Source organism: Cynocephalus volans, chromosome 2, assembly GCF_027409185.1.
Source record: "Cynocephalus volans isolate mCynVol1 chromosome 2, mCynVol1.pri, whole genome shotgun sequence".
NCBI lineage: Eukaryota > Metazoa > Chordata > Mammalia > Dermoptera > Cynocephalidae > Cynocephalus > Cynocephalus volans.
Window position 1 is genome coordinate 112,052,477 of NC_084461.1, and position 21,096 is coordinate 112,073,572.

The 21,096-nt window shown below is 41.3% G+C and overlaps 1 protein-coding gene across 1 annotated transcript in view; it reads left to right on the forward strand.

Moving 5' to 3' along the window:
* MEGF10 (multiple EGF like domains 10) overlaps nucleotides 1-21,096 on the forward strand; it is a 106,237-nt gene that overhangs the window by 73,336 nt on the left and 11,805 nt on the right. Inside the window, exons 12-17 of the mRNA XM_063088199.1 lie at nucleotides 1,240-1,342; nucleotides 13,155-13,301; nucleotides 14,502-14,636; nucleotides 15,153-15,281; nucleotides 17,341-17,469; nucleotides 19,591-19,719. Of these exons, the coding sequence (XP_062944269.1) occupies nucleotides 1,240-1,342; nucleotides 13,155-13,301; nucleotides 14,502-14,636; nucleotides 15,153-15,281; nucleotides 17,341-17,469; nucleotides 19,591-19,719 (772 nt within the window). The remainder of the gene's footprint in view (nucleotides 1-1,239; nucleotides 1,343-13,154; nucleotides 13,302-14,501; nucleotides 14,637-15,152; nucleotides 15,282-17,340; nucleotides 17,470-19,590; nucleotides 19,720-21,096) is intronic.

The following is a 21,096-nucleotide window of genomic DNA, read 5'->3' on the forward strand; positions in this document are numbered from 1 at the left end:
CCCACCCTAGGCTATTCCATACCCAGAGTTAAGTTGGCTTTGCTGCCTCTCATCTGACCAGTGAACAAATGATCAGTGCTTGGAGATGGACTTGAAGATCACCTTCCACTCCTATCTGATCGTAGACAAGCCAAAGCCTCTGGTACAATCTTGTCCTTTTTTGTACACTAGAGAAGTTAGTAAATCAGTGAAGGCTGATGGTTTAGTGGTTCATTTCATGGCAGAGTTAAACCCTATGCAGCATTATAGAACACTAGCAGGGCTTACGAAATGGGTTAATTGTTGTTGTTTTTTATTTTAACAAGTTTTAGAGAAATGATTATGCCATCTAACACCCACTACCTGTTTATGCTGGTTCCTGTGTTCCTCCCTCTTGGTAACTGTGCACCCTGCATTTTTCTAGTGCTTGCGTGGTACAAGGAGGTTTGTAGATCAATTCTCAGGATCTGAGGTGAAAGAGCAGGGCTTGTAAATGCAGAGATTTCCATTCTTTTCTCACAAATGATATGACCACATCCAGGAAGAGTACTATCTTGTTGGACTGCACAACTGATGTGCATGTGGAAACATAAAGCTCTAGGAGGAGAAGAGCAGGGAGGGTGTGCCCAGGCATACTTGGAATCTTGAATCAGGATTCTTTCTGTTTTAGACTTCTTCACGGAAAGGAGGATATATTAGGGAAAAGTAACACAAGGTTTTCATTTTTCTTTATAGTACCATGTATCCCATTGGCAACTTATGGAAACCAACTTAATTCAATTAGAAATATAATTTTTAAAAAAATTTTAGGGCTTCTTTATATAGGTCAGGGTCCTCTCTTTCCACTAAAGAATGGATTGTATTGTAGGAAACACTGAACTATTTTATAAAAATCTTTAGGAGCAAAAGAAAATAGTTTGAGTTGTGGCTTATGGTAAGTTTCTTTTCATTAATAGGCATATTTACATATATTTGCGTATGTGCATATCAGCACATTGGCATAATTGGTTTCACCATTGATATGTCCCAATTGTTATGTCTGGCATAAACCAGGGTTTGAGCAATTTTAAAACACAGACCTCCTGGAGCCTACATTTTGGGGGCCAGGAAGATATGGGGAGAGTCAATTATGATGTGTGCTCCTGATAGGTGTTGGGGAGAGCAGGGCGCTTTATCAGAAATGGCTGAAGTGGCCCTTTGATCTCCCTCCCAGGCTTTCCCAGGCCCTCATTGCTGTTATTGATGCTGTCTTCCATACAGGATGGCACATATGGGCTGCACTGTGCTGAGCGCTGTGACTGCAGCCACGCGGATGGCTGTCACCCCACCACGGGCCATTGCCGCTGCCTCCCCGGATGGTCAGGTGAGAGCCAGGGGCCGCCACGTGAAAGTGGAACCCACCAACTTAATGCCTTGCTACTTCAGAGAAATATGCACAGGTCAACTTTTCAGAAAAAATTAAAATATGCTAAAGTCTCCAGTATACTGACACATTTTTACCCACGAAATGTTATTGTTAGGCATAATTAATCTATAATCCAGGGCTGATTTTATGGTGATTTGAGAGGCCCAACTATCAGAATTCAGGCCAGCAAGATGGGAAAAATGTGAATTTCTGTGAAGAGGTCAACAAGAACTCTGTGGTGTATTTTGAGCATTGAGGAAAGAATGATTTACATAAACCCTAAGACTATAACTAGGGTCACCTTAAGGAGGCAAAAATATTAAATTCTAATGTTAATACAGTTAATATGCAAATAATAAAGTATTAATTACTAGAAATAAAAGTTTTAAAACTTTCTCTTTCTTAAAATAATGTTCGAGTCATGACAAGTTTTATAATATGGTGGAGTACTAATTCTCTAACCATAAGGTGGGTTTCTCCTCATTTATATGACTTCATGGTTTCAGCCGGGAAGTTTATCGAGCTAACAGTGGTCCTGGAAGAAGAAGAATGTTTTTGCTCATGATGTGCAGACTTGGAAAATAACATTAAATGTCCAAGCAAACCTGAATATCATGAGCAAAAATACTGCTCTTCAGGACCATGTTACATTTCCACCAGCAAGGTATGAGGGTTCCAATTTTCCATATCCTCACCAGCACTTGCTATTATCTGTCTTTTTGATTATAGCCATCTGAGTGGGTATGAAATGGTCTCTCGCTGTGGTGCTTTGCATTTCTGTGATGGCTAGTGATGTTGAGGATCTTTCCATGCATTTACTGGTCATCTGTATATCTTTTTTGTAGAAATATCTATTCATATCCTTTGCTCATTTTCAATTGCATTATTTCTTTTTTTATTATTGAATTATGATAGGTCTTTATATATTTTAGATATATGTTCCTTATCAGATATAAGATCTGCAAATATTTCCCAGTCTCTGAGTTAATTTTTCTCTTTCTAGATGGTGTCCTTTGTAGCAGAAAAGTTTTTATTTTGATGAACTCCCATTTAACTATTTTTTAATTTCTTTGCTTGTACTTTTGGTGTCAAATCTAAAAAAACTATTACCTAATCCAAGGTCACAAAGATTCATGCCTATGTTTTCTTCTAAGAATTTTGTAATTTTAGTTTTACCGTGTAGGTCTTTGATCATTTTGAGTTAATTTTCAGGTATGGGAGGAGGTAGGGGCCCAACTTCATTCTTTTGTGTGTGGATATCTAGTTGTACCAGCATCATTCTTTCCCCTATCGCACCATCTTAACACTCTTGTCAAAAATCAATTGCCATAAATGTGAGTGGTTTTTATTTCCTGGACTCTCTGTTCTATTCCACTGGACTATATGTCTGCCCTTGTGCTAGTACCATACTGTTTGGATCACTGGAGCTTTGTAGGAAGTTTTAAAATTGAGGAAAGTGGGAGTCCTCCAACTTTATTCTTTTTAAGGAGTGTTCTGGCTATTCTGGGTCCTTTAAATTCCCATATGAATTTTAGGATCAACATGTCAATTTCTACAAAGAAGTAAGGTAGAAATTTGATAGGGATTAAATCCATAGATTAATTTGGGAAGTTTTGCCAATTTAGCAATAGTAAGTCTTCAGATTCATAGACATGGGATGTCACCAGCCATCCCTTCAGTGGTATCTGTCAGTCCCTTAGTATGTGTTGAGTGCTTCTTTGGTTTGTGACAGGAGTGAACTTAGATGAACTGTCATATGCTTGATTTCTAGTGTCTGAAAGCTACCTTGGGAAAAAGGCCAAGGCTGGTGCAAAGGACTTCATTTTCTGTCAATAGGAGCTACACAAGGCCTCCCTAGCCCTATAGTCCCTTCTTGAATTGCAAAAGCTGAGATAACTCTGATTTTACAATATGAAATTCCACCTTCCCGTGTTTCTGTTTGTTTCTCCATGGCCAAGAGTTAAAACTGTATTACACTAGGGATTAAACCAGATTTTGTGGCTTTACTAGGGTTCTTGATGTTCCCAAATGGAGTAAGCAGTACTAATTTCTCAATGACCACAGTGTGGGGAAATAGCATTTTTAACCTTCTGGCAGATTCAAAACTTCCCTAACAAAGAGGCCACATCACTTGTTTTGGGCCACATTCCACCAAACTTACTTTTGTCTTAGAAATATAGAGAGAATATAAGCTGTTCCTGAATACACCAGTCATTGCTCAAGTCTCTACTTGCTTTGAAGATTTGGAACCAGCCTGTGAAAGGCACTCTCTAGTACACATGAGGAAACCAAGACATAGGACTTGGCCTGAAGCCAGCCGGAAAATGTGTGAATTGCATTCCTCAGTCTGGGTCATGGGGTAAGACAAATGATCCCATCTGGCCTGAGACCTATCAAGCTCCCGTGGGAATGCAGTGGCCTTGTCACACAACATAATCTTGTAATCTTCTGTCCATCTGTAATGGCCTGCTCCTCCAAAAGGGAAGAAGTTTTGCTGCCTGGTATTGCTCTGTGGCTGTTGCCCACCATTCCTTTGCTTCATGGCCTGTAAGTCATGATTGCTCTGAGGCCAGCTCAGTTGGCCCAGTGTCCCATCTCTCTGAGTCTTCTGTGGGGCTGTTGGTCTGCAAGCATCTGTCAGTATCTAAGCCTGCTGTAAGGTCATCCCCCACACTCATAGAGCACACTCCTCGGTCTAAGCAAACATACATAGAGGAAAAGAAAGTTCCTGACATTCCGAAAAATACCCTACAATTGGACCAAGAATTGATTGTTCTAAAAGGAGAGAGTAGATTCTGTGCGTTATTTCCATAGAACATCATTTCATTATCAACACTGGATGACTTAATTTTTCATCATTAAACTTTAATTCTATTTCCTCTCCTCCCTGTTGCTGAGATTGCTTTAGGTGAAATGTTAAGTATCGCTGGAGAGGGCGGCAGTGTAGGAGGTGATAGTGAAGTGCAGGTGGTGAATTTGTGAAGAAATCAGTGAAATCTAACACTGGGGTCTGCGCTCTTCTCCTGGCCAAATCAGCAAGATAGCACAAAGGCATCAGCAGTGCTCAGCCCATGAGGACACTGTGGTGAGAGGCTAATCGGGTGGGTTTGGAGCCATAGGTGAGTCAAAAGAGCCTTATCCCTCTTGATAAAGAAATTAACACACCTAAATTGAGGAAGTGATGCCCTAATCTGATATGCTGAGGAAGTCAGCCTGCCTTCTTACCGTGTGTGCATGCAGGTCATCACCACTCCTCAGAACTCAACCCTGCCATCTAATGTCTACTGTCTTTCTTTCTTAAAGGAACTGAGACTTTTTATTTCTAGTAGAATAGTTCCATTTTAACTAGTCATAGAATGAGTCTTTAAAATGTACTACTATGAAAATGAACCAAAACAAAAGTTGCATTTGACATCATAGATACTATTTTCAAAAGAAATGTATCATTTTTCAAAAAAAAAAAAAAAAAGGCATGCACTTTTATTATATGTGGTTATTTAAAACCTTAGTTTATTGACATTTTCAGCCAATAGGCTATTTTATCAAAAAGAGGCAGATTGCAGTAGAAAAATGGGGAAGAATGAAATACCATCCAGGATATAGGCTGTGTCTTGGGCCCCTTCTCCTGCACCTCTGCTACACACACGTACAAGCACACCCCCTACCCCCTCACTATAAAATGAGACTGGCTTTTGAAAATGATTATTCTGAAATTCCAGATGTCAATGAAATATAATTAGTTATATATATGTGTGTGTGTATGTATATTTCCAGAGTAGTGGAGTGATATGCTTTATAAAGTGTTGTCCAGAAATGATAGAAACAGGCTGATGTTTATTTCTTCCTTTCTGCCCTGACTTCAGTTAGCCAGAGCACCTATTCATGAGCATTACAGCTAATCAAGATATCATTGCAGCTGTCTGGGAACATATGCAGTCTCCAGCCTGGTTCCCAACCCTGGCTAAGATCACTGTCACCTGAGAACTTTTTAACTTGCATATTCCTAGTTCCCCCCTCACATCTACTAAATGAGAATTTGGAGGGCTGATGAGGAGGATGAGGATACAGCCCCTGACAGTTCATAAAGCACATTTTTTTATAAATTTGGAAAACACTTGGAAATCCTTCATGGTGCAAGTGGAGCCACAAGCTGGATTTCTTGGCATGTGCAGTGCAAGCTGGATTTCTGTCCTGACTTAGTCCCTTAGCCAGGGGCTCTTGTATAGTGTACAACCTGCAAAACCTTACTTGGTGGCCCTATCTGTCATCAAAATTGCCATGGTGACCCAGGCAGTGACAGTTACCAGGCTGTAGAGTGGCCTGTGCTATGCCTTGTTACTCTAATTATTGAAGAAGTTGGGGTCCAGAGGAGAATTTCTTTGACAGAAGCCTCATAACCAGTGGCAAAAGAGAAAAGAAGGGTTAAGGATGCATTTATACAAGAATAAAAAAGGGTAAATGCTAAACAGAAAAAAAGATGAGAACACCAAATCAGCCTCTAGGAGTCTTGAGAGAGAGAGAGAGACTAGCAAGACATGGCATAATGGTAAGGTGTGGAAAGGAGAATAGAAGGAGAGGTGAGGTGCTCATCTGAGCCCAGCCAGGAAGGGGAGAATTGGAAGGAGGTGCACTCTAGGCAAGTTGATGAGATGAGTCTGGCTTCTCCACTCTTCCAGCAAGCAGAGTTAGCCCTTCAGTGGTTTCAGCCTCTCCCCACAAGGACAGCCCTCCTTTCCAAGATTCCCCAAACACACTGTTTGACCAGCTGAGTAAGTGAACTGCTACTTCAGGGACTGATCTGTCCCAGGGGAATCTCTCATGCAGTTTAATGATCCCTGAATTGTTATAATAAGGGGTGACCTACCTTCCATTGTCCAGTGACATATAAGTGCAAACCTAAGTTGGAGTAATAACTTTAGTCAAATGAGTTTAATTAACAGGCATGCATCCATCCAATCAGGCATGAATGCAAATGATTCACTATCTGACCCTTCTGGGTACTGAGGGGTGGACTGTGTCTGCAGGTACATATGAATCTGTACATCTGTCTGTCTGTGTGGTCTTGGGGGAGGGGGTCATACAAAAGCAGAAGGCTGGGCACTTGAAGTGAGGGTGGAAGGAGGTGCTTATTTTCCCAAAAGAAAAGATGGAGAAAAATTCAAAGCTCCCAGATATCCTGCAGTTCATTCTGTTTGCTTTTATCTGGTTTCCTGCTAAGGCAGGCTGTGCTCTCTGGTGTTTCTGTCTTGCGGCTGAAAATGCAAACATCTCTGATTCATATGACATATCAAGAATTTTTTTCAATTTGATCACCAATGCTGATAGAAATATGGACAGTAATGACTATTCTGAGGAGGTCTCAGATGGAATTGAAAAGGAGCTTATTGGAAATTGGAGCAAAGGTCACCCTTGTTATGAACTGGCAAAGAACTTTGCTGGATTGTGTCCATGCCCAAGGACTTTATGGAATGTGGAACTTAAGAGTGATGAACCAGGGAATTTGGCTGAAGAAATTTCTAAGCAGAAAGGAATTCAGGCAGCTTCATGATTACTTCTAACACTTCATGTTAATTATGGCAGCTAGGCAGAATTTACAATTAAAAGGGAAGCAGAGTGTAAAAAATCTTAAAACTTTCAGCCTTGCCACATAAAGGGTGAAAAAATGTGTTCAGGAGAGGAAACCAAAGGTGTCCATTAATGATTTGCTAAGGAGATCAGTACAGAGAGAAGGGATCATCAAGAGAACAGAAGACCCTGAAGGCATTTCAGAGATTTTCAAGATTTCCCCTGCCATCACAGGCCCAGAGTAGTAGGAAGGCAGAATGGTTTGGAGGGAGTGGCCTGAGGTGCCCTCCATTGGCTTGTTGCCCACAGCTGCCGTAAGACTGTGCTTCCTGAATCCTGGCAAAGTGCTCCTTGTCTGTCCAAACTGTAAGTAACATGGCTCCAGATGCAGCTGGACCCACTGCTTCAGAAGAAATAAAACAGAAGTCTTGGTGACATCCTCATGATTTTATGTCTTCAGACTCACAGAATGCAAGAGCTCTGGAGGCATGGCAGCCTCCACCAGATTTCAAAGGATGTGTAGAAAAGCCTGGGGTCCCAGGCAGGGATTTGTCACAGGGGTGGAGTCACCATGGAGAGCCTTCACTAGAGCAATGCTGAGTAGAAATGTGGGGTTGGAGTTGCAGCAGAGAATCCCCACCAAGGCCATGCCTAGTGAAGCCATGGGAGTGGGACCACCACTGAGATGCCAGAATTGTAGAGCTACTAGTATGCAATGTAGCCTGGGAGAACTGAAGCATGGGCTGAGCCCAGAAAAGCCATAGGAGGAGGCTGCCTGAGGACTTGGAGGCCCAATCCCCATGCACCACCGTGCAGAGGATGCCAGATGCTATAGGTTAAATGTATCCCCCAAAAGTTCATGTATTAGAAACTTGTCCCCCACTGTAACAGTGTTAAGAGGTTGGGAAATTCTATTATGGTAATTGAAAGGTGATGCCTTTAAGAAGTGGTTAGATTATGAGGGTTGCCCTGCTGAATGCATTGATCCATTCATGGACTAATGAGCCTGGTTCTGATGGCTTTTAAAGGAGAGAAAGTGAGGAGGTTAGCTCTCTCTTGCTCAGCGCATTCTCACCATGTGACACCGTGGTCACTATAGGACTCTGTACAGAGTTCCAACCCAGTGAAGGCCCTTATCAGATGTATTCCCTGGACTTTGAACTCCCCAGCCTCCAAACTATAAGAAATAAGTTCTGTTTCTTTATAGATTACCCAGTTTCAGGTATTCTGTTATAAGCAATGGAAAATGGACTAATACATCGAGCGTCTAAAAGTACTCTGCAGCCGTAGTGCTTGGGTGCTGGGAATACGAAGATAAAGTGGTGCCAACTCCTGTCATGCAGTAGCTTACATCCTATCAGTGCAGACACTCTATCAAGAGAGGTAGGTACACCAGAGAACAACTTCCCTACACTAGGCTGCTGCTTTGTGGTCACAGGATTAGAAAAGCAGAAAAAATGTTATGACTGAATACTATAGTTCCTTTCTCATGTAATCACTAGACCCAATTATTATTAACAAATATATCTGTTTGCTCTTATATATGTTTAATATCTTGTTGCCCAGGAACAAGACATTGAATCGAAATCATTCCCTTCATTCACTAACGCCCCAGATATTGCATTACTGGCATAGGAATATAAACAATTAAGCAAGACAAGGATTTTGGGTTATATCTCTGAGAGGGGAAGTAATGACACCCCAGAAGATTTATTTACTGCATTCATGCAATCACAAATGCTCAGTGAATGCTGATTTCATATTGAGGACGATAGCATAATGCATCAGGCATGAAATGCACGAACATTTCTTTAGAGCTGCTTAGCTGAAGTTTATCACGATCATTCAGCTATTGCCTAGCAACCTGTGAAGGCTATCAAAGAGCTCTTTGTCCTCAGTGCTGGCAAAAACAGTCCCTCACAGATCTCCTTATCAGAATTAGAACATTTATCAGGAAAAAATGCTTCTATTGAACCAGAGATTGCTACAAATTTAAAGCTACCATTTTTCCCATTTTCCCCTTCCAAATATTTTAGGAAGTTTTCTTCTGGTGTAACTAGTATTAGAGGTTTTATCTGTTCTCTGGTAAATATTCCAAAGGAATTTCCTCAAGATGTCTCATCATTCTTCTATTCTCTATAATCTGGGCTAATGTTAAAAAAACACAGACCTGAGTTCCTGAAAGTATATATTCTCAAAAATATGTAAGGCAGTCATTTCCACCCCCTTAGCTGGGAAGGGTCACTATTTTAGGTACACAAACTATGAATATATTGGGCATACTGGTTTGAAGAAAGACTTCTTCAGGGAAGCAAAAGATGACATAGTTTCTACATCCAGTTAGATAGTGGTCCTGAATGTCATGTAAGAAAGAGGAAAATTGTGCTTATTGGTTCATTCAATAGATATTTGTTTAACAACGTCCATGTACCAGCCACCGTGGTGAGCAAAAACAGGCACCATCTCTTCCTCATGGTGCTGCCAGAATAAATTAATTACATTGGGTGGGGCGTGGAATGGGGGGAATCCTTCATCTGCATTTTCTCTTATATCTCTCCAGAATTAGTCTTCTCTTGCATCCCAACCGTCATGGATTTAGTTTAAAGCCTTGGAACCCATTTTTATCATTTTTCACCTGGGGAACCCAAAAAACCACCCGAGGGTCTTCTTTCTTCTGGGCTCACCATCTTCAAACCACCTTCTGCCATCTTATAATACACAAATTTAGTTATGCCCCCTCCTTCTTAAAAATTGTTTGTTTGATTCCTCCAATAGGAGGTTTACACTCCACAGCATGGTTTTGTTGGTTCTTGATGTGGCCACAACCTGGCTGCCCAGATGCCTCACCCGCTTTCCCCACCCCTGAGTTTCAGCTGTACCCAACACTTGCAGTTCCTGAAGGACGGACACATACGTGTTTGGGCCTCTGAGCCTTGCACCCTCTGTTCCTTCAGCCTGGACCCCTTTTCCGTCTTCACAAGCTACCTCCTTCCCCGATCATGATCCCCAACTCTGCCTGGAGCAGTCTATTCTGGGGCCATTACCACCCTGGAATTTCCTTTCTTAGAGAAATTCTCACCAGCAAGCCAGCAGCCAGCCAGAACCCATGAATGTTTTATTAGGTTATATTTTTCTGTCTTTGACAAACAAGGAAACAAAAAGATGTCTTGTAGGACTCTAGCAAATTTGACAAAGAATAAGATAAGATCAATAGAAATAATTAAGGAATAATGCAGATACACATAAATGCACAGCCAGAAAAAGATGGTTGAAGTGAACTTAGAATTCTTATCCTGGCGAATAAGTTTTACTGCAGAGTCGTCCTTGCATGGAGGTCACATCAACAGCCATACACCTAGTGCAACTTAGAGAAGAAGCACTGACCCAGTACTCCCTCCGTGATTCTCACTGCCTGAAATTCCACAATTAGATATTTATTTCTTTGGCTCTTAAAATATGTGCTCTCTTAAAATACTAATAGCCTCCAGAGAAGGTACACCTCAGTAAAAACAAATTTATCTTGTCCTTTCCTGACTATAAGATAGAGGGAACAATAACAGGAGGGCACAGAGGGTCTGATGGGGAGGAGCTGCAGTAAGGGAAAAGGGTGCAGCAAGAGGAAAAAAAGACAGTCTCATACTTCTCCTTGGAGTTGCCCCCTGAGTGAGACGCACTTGATGTTTGTCTTCAAATAGACAGGCATTAATATTTGCAAAATGACGGCTCATTTTTACTGATGATAGGGTAAAAGAAAAGAGCTTGAATCTTTAAGAGAAGTTGGTAATAGAAATTTTCTAATTTACATTCAAAGGAAAGATTTCTTTGTAGTTTTAAAATAAAAACTATTGAAAAGTTTGGTTCTGTTAAAATATGCTTATTGATTGGAGACAGAAAGCCTGATAGATGATCTGTAGAATTCCTTATGATTCTCTGAAAATAAAATGATGAGTAAATCATTTGAAACAAGCTTATCTTTGCAATCTCCTTGCTATATCATAGGCCTTATTACTTATATAAAAATGACCTCAATAAAGTTGATTATGACTGATGGTTATGCTAACCGGATGGACAGACCTCTTAAGGGAAGAGGAATCAGATATAAAATAAAGGGTCACTTTATTCAGATTTGCCAATCTGACCTGTAATCATTTTTCTTAACATGCTCTGAGAATGGGCTAAGCTATACATAAATCACATAACCTATAATGAAAAGAAAGCAGCACATACTTTTGACCTAAAGTGTACTCCATTCCATAGTAATTGAATTTATTAAATATAATGTGAAGTAGTGATTTGGCAAATAGCTGATAAACTGAATCACCATAAATGGCTAAATCTTACCCCCTCCCCCGACACCCCCACCCCACAAAAAATTGTCAACAATCATGACTAATTTTCAGGATGGTTATCAGATTAACTCAGCTTCCACTTCTTCAGAATCCTCACTGGGATCTGCCTGGATGGCTCCAGACCAAAATGCCCAGGGTTGTCTGAATCTCTGTGAAGCAGGTGTCCCCAACTTGGCTGCTGTTCACAGTCAGAACTTAGGACCTGAATTTGAATTGAGAGTGAAGCCTGTCGCAGGTTACCCTTGTCGAAACTTTCTTGAAATTCATAAGGAAGTTTAGGTGTGCCGCCTCCTTCTGAAGTGGTCACTGCTCAATATGTTTGGTTTTTCTGCCTAGTGGAGGTGTGAGTAAAAATACCAGATAAGACCGGCTGGTGTAACACATTTAGGGAGGGTAGAGTTTGCAATTCCATCTCAGTTTTTCAGAAGAGATTAGAAAAAAAGGTCATGTATTTATGAACACAAGAAAAAAAAATAACATAGTAGGCCCAAATTTCATATTTTGTTCTGTGGGGACCATTTAAGCCCCAATCAGCATTATAAATAGACCTGTTTCCTCAACCAGCAATCCAAGCTGGAATAAAAGTCTATTGTTGGTTTAAGCTAGACACAATGAAGTCTGCATGCTTTCATGCCTACTTAACAGCCTTTCCCACGTGAGAGACTTTCAGAAGGAGAAAAACAGGAACAGTAAAAAATGGAGAATTACTGCTCATCAGAAATGGCTGCGTACCAATTAGCACCATACCATCCATGTTACAGTTTGAGGCTGCTTCTGTGGTAAGGGTAAGGCTGTGGTGACTTTTCTTCTAATCACTTTAGAAGTAAAAACTAATACAGAACATGGTCTTCCCAGCATCCATGTGCTTGTGGTTGTTAGTGCCCTGGAATCCTGGAGGGTGTGCGTGCTTGTTCTTACTGTGTTTTCATTTGGTCTGAGGCCAGCAGTCGCCAGTTCACTGCTAATTACAACTCATTGCTTTTCAATGCAAAGAGTGCTTTTTTGAGTAGTGAAGAATTCTGACTTACAAGAAGGAGGCCCTGTATTTCAAATACAATTTCACAAAAGTCTTCATTTACCTCAAATAAAACCTGGTTTTATTTTTATTTTTGCAACATTTTTTTAAATGTTTCCTTTAGGCATTGTTTATTCATTCATGACTGATTCTAAAGTTTCCCTATTTCCAAAATGAGAGCAAAACAACTATGTACAGTTTTATAATAATTGATAGCTTTGACAGTAGCTATAAATACTATCAATTGGTGATATTCTGCCTATATCTGTCCAGTGTCAGATTAAATTTTTAAAGAGGAATTTGGTGGCACATGTTAGTGCATCTTCTGTTCTGTAGAGTGTGTCATCAAAATATTTTAAGATTGTGTTCATTTACTCCAGGGGCAGGTTTTCCTTTTGTAAAAGAATTTAACCACTTTGTGCTTTGCTTTATTATTTTACACTTTGTTCATTTGTCTGTGGAAACAAAGAATGGAGGGAAGGAGGAGGTCACTGAGAACTAAAGGATTTTTGATCAATTTTGCCTTCAACAGACAGAGCCCTCAGGCTTCCCCTGTGCTCTGTCCTTCTAAAGAAGAAAAATCAATATAACAAAAGTGTTTTATCCCCTCTTCATGACTCCACAGAAAATAGTACTGGGCATTATTTTAATGCTGGGATGATACTGTGTATTGGTATATACAAGATGATAACTGGATTTTGAACCGTCTATCATCTCTGCTCATCTCTGCCCATGGTGCTTGGTTGAAGTACTGTGAGCTTAGTCCTCGTCTTTTAACCAGCATCCACAGAAGCCCCCACACTGCCCCTCACTCAGCCTGGCCCCATGTGCATTGTTTCAGGTGTCCACTGTGACAGCGTGTGTGCTGAGGGACGCTGGGGCCCCAACTGCTCCCTGCCCTGCTACTGTAAAAATGGGGCTTCGTGCTCCCCCGATGACGGCATCTGTGAGTGTGTGCCAGGATTCCGAGGCACCACTTGTCAGAGAAGTAAGTACCTCATTAGGCAGTAATTTCCATCCTCCCTTCCCTGGGCACCATGTACGGAATAATGATCTCCATTCACCCGTCAGTTTATACTGATGTTCTGTTTTAGGTGTGGGCAGAGTAGAATGTGATAGTCACTTGTCCTTTGCAGAACTATCCTCAGTAGCCTTTCTGCAAGAACTTTATTCTTTCCAAACCTTCAGGACTAACCCAACAGATGGGGCTTTACCTATTTCTTCTCAGTAATGATTTCACTGCCTCATTGGCACCATCATCAAGATATGTTTCTTGATTCTTCCTTAAAGCTTGCAAATGGTGTTCCAGAAATCCATTGACCTGTAAATATTTCATTCAGCAATTTGGCATTGGCCTAACTTCAATTACCAGAAGTCAACATCAGCCAAACCTTGAGGCAAATCACACATCCTGCCAGTAGTCTTATAGTCAGTGCTGTGGGGAAAATAGAATTGCAGAGTTAAAAATGGGGACTGTTGACACTGGGCAGTAGGATTTTTGAGTAAAGAAATGATCCATAAGATTTAACTAAAGTTTTTAGTAAATGTAATCAGGAAAGAATATATGACAAATTATAAGATGGACTATCTTAATTTTTTAAATTATCTTTTTTCCCCCCATTAAGAACTCTATACTGTCATCCTGTATTTAAATCAAGTAATGTCTTGGAAAGAACCTAAGTATGTAGCATTTTGCTTATTCACTTGTCAATCACAATCATTAAGTTGGACCATTTTGAGGAGGAAATATCTTCTAATTTTGACTGTAGCTCTATTTATTGCCGGTAGTGACTCTTAAAGAATAAAGGAACAAAAAATTACTTAAGGGTACTTATTTGGGACTTATTAGTATTTAGAATTTTATTTTCTTCATTCTATTCTTTCAACAAAAAAATTCTTTGAGCCCCTGCTTTATGCCAAGCCTTGAGCTAATTGGGGTCTTACATGGGAAAGTAAAGAGAACTAAGACATTTGCTTGCCCTCAAAGAATTCAGAGTTCAGAGGCTTCTTCTTATTATTAAAGAGTGCTCTTGTTCCTTCTGTCACTCCTGTTTTATACTTAGAAAATTCTCAGCATCATTTTTTAAAGTTTTTTTCCTTTCCTACAAAACTTTAACGAGATCCTGATGTGGAATATAAGAGAAACGCATCTCAGAAAGATAACTGTCAATTTCCATTCTATTTTCAGTCTGCTCCCCTGGTTTTTACGGGCACCGCTGCAGCCAGACTTGCCCACAGTGTGTTCACAGCAGTGGACCCTGCCACCATGTCACGGGCCTTTGCGACTGCTTGCCTGGCTTCACAGGCGCCCTCTGCAATGAAGGTAAGGCACACAGCATTTTGGAGAGATAGAAGCCCCTCAGAGTCTGTCCTCAGACTTCCTGAAGGACATGTTCTCAGCTATCAACTATCCATGCCTTCTGGGATGCTGTGTGTGCAGCTTCTGCAAATATGACTTTGAGCTTTACAAAAGCTGGCTTGCCACTCCAGCAAAATCTCTTTATTCTCTGAGGTGTGCTACTCCTCAGTTTTAATTGGAAACATCCTCCCGTGAAAAATCAACATGAGGAAGGATTTTGACTCCCTGAGCAAGAAGCCATGAGCTCAGATTTCTAGAAATATGATGATGTCTCCTTGTTTGTGATGCCTTAATGAGAGTCTTTAGCTTCACGTATTTGTGGAAATGAGCTCATTCAAGATGAGGGGTGCTGTTGAGCAGAGGCACCTACCGAATGGGCACCTGGCTTGATGATCTTTAAAGTCCTTTCCTGTTCTGGTAGGTTGGGTTTCTGTGAGATGAGTTGTGATTGTGAGTTACTGACCTATAGCTTATTCACAGTGTGTCCCAGTGGCAGATTTGGGAAAAATTGTGCAGGAATTTGTACCTGCACCAACAACGGAACCTGTAACCCCATTGACAGATCCTGTCAGTGTTACCCGGGTTGGATTGGCAGTGACTGCTCTCAACGTAAGTCTTGTTTGAGAACAACTGATCAGCCATTCTTATTTGTTTCTTTTCAAATTCTTTAGAATTGACATATGAGTGTTTATGTAATCAAGAAGGAATATATGACCAATTATAAGATGCATTCTGATTTTTAAATTCCTTTTTTGTCCACTAAGAGCTCTACACAGTGGTTCTATATTTAAATCCAAATAATGTCTTGAGAAGAACTTAAATATGGAACAATTTGCCTATTCACTTTTTAATGATCTACCATTCATTGAATTAAAACACAAATAGGTGTATTTAGAAATCTGTCTCTTCATTTTGTGTTTATCTGGAGAGTTAATTATGGAGAAATGAAGAAATAGAGTGTAAATGATGGGTACCTCTGAAACCTATTGGGGTCCTGAGCAGACTGCCCACCTAACCAGCTCCTGTGCAAATTCCACCTCGGCTTCACTCTGGTGCTTTCCACACCACTGTATTTCAGACAAAAATGGTGTGACCCTATGAGGGACTACACAGATGATTTGTAGATTAGCCATGTCATGAAAAGACATTTACCTTAAGTCCTCGTTTGGTGCTTTGAGTCAGTGCAACTTCTAAAAGTATTCAACTTTTGACCAAGAAATAGCATGTTTATTGGGGTAATCTGGTTCTATTCATTATAAATTTCATGGCACATACTCAGTTTGTATTGAAACCACCCATCATGCACATAAGAGAAATCAAAGAATGACTGTGCAGGGATTTTATGTGGTGGTTTATTGGCCATTTAATTCAGACTTCACAGTTGTAATTAACCTGCAAATATTAATTGATGAGCAATGTATTTTTGCCTGGAGATTTTTTTCTGAGTGTTATCTCTTTTTAATTGAGTACTTCAGGCTGTTCCCCATTTCTGAGGAATAAGGAAGCAGAGCCAATAGATCTTACAAATGTATGGTGAAAGAAGTGTTATTGGATATAATTCCTTGTGTGTGTTTTACTCTATTTGGGGGGCATCATTCAGAAGTAAACAAAGTCTGTTAAAATTTACATATGTTGCAAGGGCTCTGACTGCCTCAGGTTGACATATGGACAGATTGAGGAATGGATACTGAAAGGCATCTATTGTTAGTGTTTAGAAAAACCGAATATCATTGTCACAAAATGATTGATATACTTTGCTCCTTTTTAAACTACTCTTTATATTGGAAGTTGGTCACTTTCTCATTTGGAGGGGGAATGTTCTGGAAGGAACAAAAATGGGAACCATTATGAGTGGAGACTGTAGTGCTGCCTGCCCTCATAACACTCCAGAGGAAGCTGATTTATTTGGCAAAAGGCTTTGCTTCTCTTGGGGATCATTGATTTCATTGATTCCCTTGTGGCCACTGTGGAGCCATCTTCATATTTCTTCTTTGCTGATTGTCAGCCTGCCTGGAAAGAGAAAAGTCCTTCACAGTGAAAACAGAGACACTGAAAAATTAAAGGGGTGCATTTAAACAGGCAGATGTCCTTGTTGAATGATTTTTCAAAGCCTTAACCTAAGCCTCTTTTGAGTCAAATCACATTCCCCATCTGATCTTTGCTCAAATGTCCCCTCCTCAGAGAGGCCTTCTTTAACCGAGTAGCACCCATCATTCTTTTTCTCCTTACCCTGTCTTATTGTTTTTCTATAGCACTTGCCCCTTTGTTTCTGCAGTTGGTTGGTTGGTTGGTCTGCCTTTTCCACTAACATATAAGCTTCCAGAAGGTGGATTGGACTTTGTCTTGTCCTTCACAATCTCCCCTGTGCTTAGAACAATGTTGGGCACATAGCAGGTATTGAATGAATCTGTGAACTTGAGATGATTTTTGCTCCACCCACCTCCCTCTGCATTTGTAAATGAATGTGTGTGTCAGTAGTGATAGTCATGGTTGCGATCAGCAGTGTTATCTGGGTTGTAGTGGAGAATTCGGAGCAGTGCACTTTCTTAGTCCTCATGTGCCACCGCCATCTCTCACACGTAAGGAAAAGTGTCAGGGTGAATGGAATTCTCTCTGCCTGGTGCTGGCCTCAGAACTCTCACAGACCTCTCCATGCTTGTGGTTTCAGCATGTCCACCTGCCCACTGGGGCCCGAACTGCATCCACACGTGCAACTGCCACAACGGGGCCTTCTGCAGTGCCTATGATGGGGAATGTAAATGCACTCCTGGCTGGACGGGGCTCTACTGCACTCAGAGTAAGCAATGAGCTTCTGAAGCTCACCACGGGGAGCCTCACCCGAGGAGGAAAGTGCCTTACCCTTTGCACGCACGACCTGAGCTCACCAAGTGTCCCTGGCATTGGAATGCCTCGTGTGCCCCGTGACCTCTAGACAGCTAAATATCTCTAAGTGGTTAAGAGCAGCCACATTCCAAGTACTCTGTCTCTAGGGATATTGAGGTGGAGCAGTGCTGTGTGATGGTATGTAGTTTCTTTCTCTTCTCTCCTTTAACCAGACCCTACTTGTGTGGATCAAATTCTCTATCATTTATTCTAACAGCGCAAGGTTTGGATAAATGAATGGAGATTAGAAAGGTAGTAAAGGCAAGCCTCACTGCCTCACGTAACGTGTGTTCTTGGAGAAGATGGAGTTCAGGCGCTCTCAAACTTTAGTGAGCTTCAGAATCCCTTGGGGGGAGGGCCCCATAAACACAGAATGCCAGCCCCACCCCCAATGTGTCTGCAGATGGGCACCTGAGAATTTGCATTTCTACCAACTGGTGGTAATGCCAGCCTGGGACCATGCTTTGAGCACTGCTGCTCTAGTTCTTTTTTCCATTTTGTATCCATAGTGTCCTAATCATTTTTTCTTCCTTGAGGCTTTTAGCATCCTGGGATAGAATGTGCAAAATATGTCATAGCTGAGCATCACTGTGAAAGAAAGATTATTCTCTGCCCTCTTGCCTTCAATTGAATAAAGGAGACAAGAGAGGAAGGCATGTATTATGGTTAGTATTAATCATAACATACAATTTAAAATCAGAGCAATGAGCTGAGGAAGAAGATAGGTCAGAAATCAGGTAGTTCTTGCTTAATGCTAACTAGAGAATATAATTAGAGAGTAGTCTGAACAAGTTTTGGGGAGCATTCTAGAAGGGAGTGTAGACTTCAAACCAAGATTTGAAAAGGAGAATTGTCAAAGAAGGAGGCTGTCCCAAGCATATCCTGCAGACATTGTGTATCTATAAAGATTTTTTAACTCCCTAGAGAAAAGTACTTATAAGATATTACTTATAATTCTAAAATTAGCATCTGCTTCAAAATTAGGGCCTTGTTTTTATGAGGAAGTAACATGTGGGGTCTGGAGCAGGCTGGCCTGCTTTTGTATCATAGCACGCCATCCTGCCATTTGCTATCAGTGTGACTTAGGGCACTTGGGGCTTAGTCCTGCCTACAGGATGGAATATCCATCTCTGCATTTCTGGGCTGCTGTAAAGATTAAATGAGAGAATGCCTGAGAAGAATCTGGCACAGAGTTGGTGCTAAGTAAATACATGACACTGCATGTTGTCATCATGTCTGGCATCTGTGCACTGCCTCTACTTCTTGATCTTTGGGCTTTCATTAAACCTCACCATAATAAAAAGAGAAAATAAACAGCGCATGTAGTGTTTGGGAATAACCATTGAATCAGCCTGGAGTGAAGCATTCCTTATTCCAGAGGGCTCTCACACATGCTTGCGAGGCAGCTGCTGGCCCAGGAAAGCCAATAGAGCTCAGGCGTGTCTTCAGCCCAAAGGTCCCAGCGGTCCAAGCCTGGAAATTGTGCAGCAGTGAGGAGGCTTATTGCTTTTTACAAAGCACCTGCGAAGTACAGGGTTTTTTTTTTTTTATTGTTTTTTTTAGGTTAAGCATTGTACTACACATCTTCGGTTAAGGTGGTAATATTATCTATTAATGGATACAGTGGACAAGGCTTATGGCAGAGTTAGAGACATTGTATACTACAAGTAAAAACATTCAGATAATTTTACTATAGAGTACTCATTTCAGTCTATGGAATGTGTTCCAGGATTCTAATAGTCAAGTAAAACAATGAAAGGAAATACCCGCTTCCTCCATGGGGTTGAAGGGGTGCTTCGTTAGATGACACTAGTCTTGCCTCCAGGGGTACCATTAATGGCTACATTGGCAGGTATAGAACTCATCTGCCTCCCTCTTATGAATTACAACCTCCTTCTGACAAGCTGAGATATGGACTGTCTTTATTCTCTAATGGCTCAGCATCCTTCAAGTTTAAATACAGATATGTTGGACGCGTGAGCAGTATTTCTCCTTAGCAGCCTCTTGACTCCCGCTGTCCTTCCTCCTGGTACAGGATGTCCCCTGGGGTTTTATGGAAAGGACTGCGCATTGATTTGCCAGTGTCAGAATGGAGCGGACTGTGACCACATCTCTGGGCAGTGCACCTGCCGCACCGGATTCATGGGGAGGCACTGTGAACAGAGTGAGTAGGAGGGCACGACGTCGCCAGGTGGTGTTTTATTCTCTGGAATCTATTTTCCTAGATGTCTGAAAATATGAAGGCAGAATTTGCAGTTTTTAAGTTGTTCGAGCTGAGGGCTGGTTGCTCACCAGCACGAACGTCTTCCCTTCCCAGAGACCTGCCTCCCTGGGATCCTTGCTGGCTGTTGTTCCCTCAAAATGCTGCATCTGAGTAACTCCTCCGCACTCTGGGTGGAGGGGGTGTGACTACAGAATGAAGACAGAATTCAAGTTTTCCATTCTGCTCTTTCTGGCTCTCCCTCTCCTTCTTATTTTTGGAACGTAGCTGCTCAGAACTTTAAAAGAGCCAGTTGAACTTTCTTGTGGGCAGAGGTGGAACCTGGGCTCACAACAGGCAGTGCATTAGGTGGGGAGGACAGCTGGGGGGCCAGGGCCAGCATCAGCTGCTGGCAAGGGAACAAGTCATGCAAACATTGCCACCCTGTTGGCGACCTTCTCCAGACAGTCCTTCTATACTGTTTTCACAAACAACATTCATATTGCCTTACATTTTTTTTTTTTTTTTTCGAAAAATACCACTTGGAGAGATTATACTCTGTTGGAACTTCCCATCCTTGTTTTTCCATTTCCACCTCACCAGCTATGCATCTGCTCACAGTGTTGTAAGAACATTAGTATTAAACTGAGTTTTTCAGATTAGGTTATCATTCCTTTCCTCTGTGACTTTCACTCAGAATTCAAGCTGGGGCTGACTCTCTCACAGTAAAAGCCTTCGAGGCAGGAAAAGGTACAGGACAATTCCTGCTCACCAGAGGGTGTGCTCCAGGGCAGGTGGCAGCAAAGATTACCTGGCTGTGGGGGCATTGTGGCCTGGGAAGGCTGATGAGTGTGGCAGGACTTAGGCAATAAAGCACCCTCCCCTTCCACTCTGCCAGCACCTCACAGCACCACTAGGTAGTCAGTTTGTCTCAATCTTAGGTGCTAAACCCTGGGATATTTTTGCATATCCTCCCTCTAGCAAATGCAGCAAAAGTGACATACAAGAACCTCCTCAAGACAGAAACATTCCAATTTTAGTTTTGGATTCCTGTTACATTTCATCATGAAACAGATACTGAGTCACAAAGTTGCATACACGACCCTCTGTGTATATAAATACTGTGTGTATGTATATAAATGTCTAAACATATGCATAAAAACTAGAATAGACTCTAAACTGACTTTCACGTGAATGCCAGCAGACTGGTTAAGGTCATTAGTAAATAAAAACCTCTTAAGTGTTTCCGTGACTACTCTGAATATCCAATTAAAATGTCCCTATTTCCGAAGACATCTTTCAAAGCCCCGTGTTTGACAGAGAACTCAGATAATAATAGCA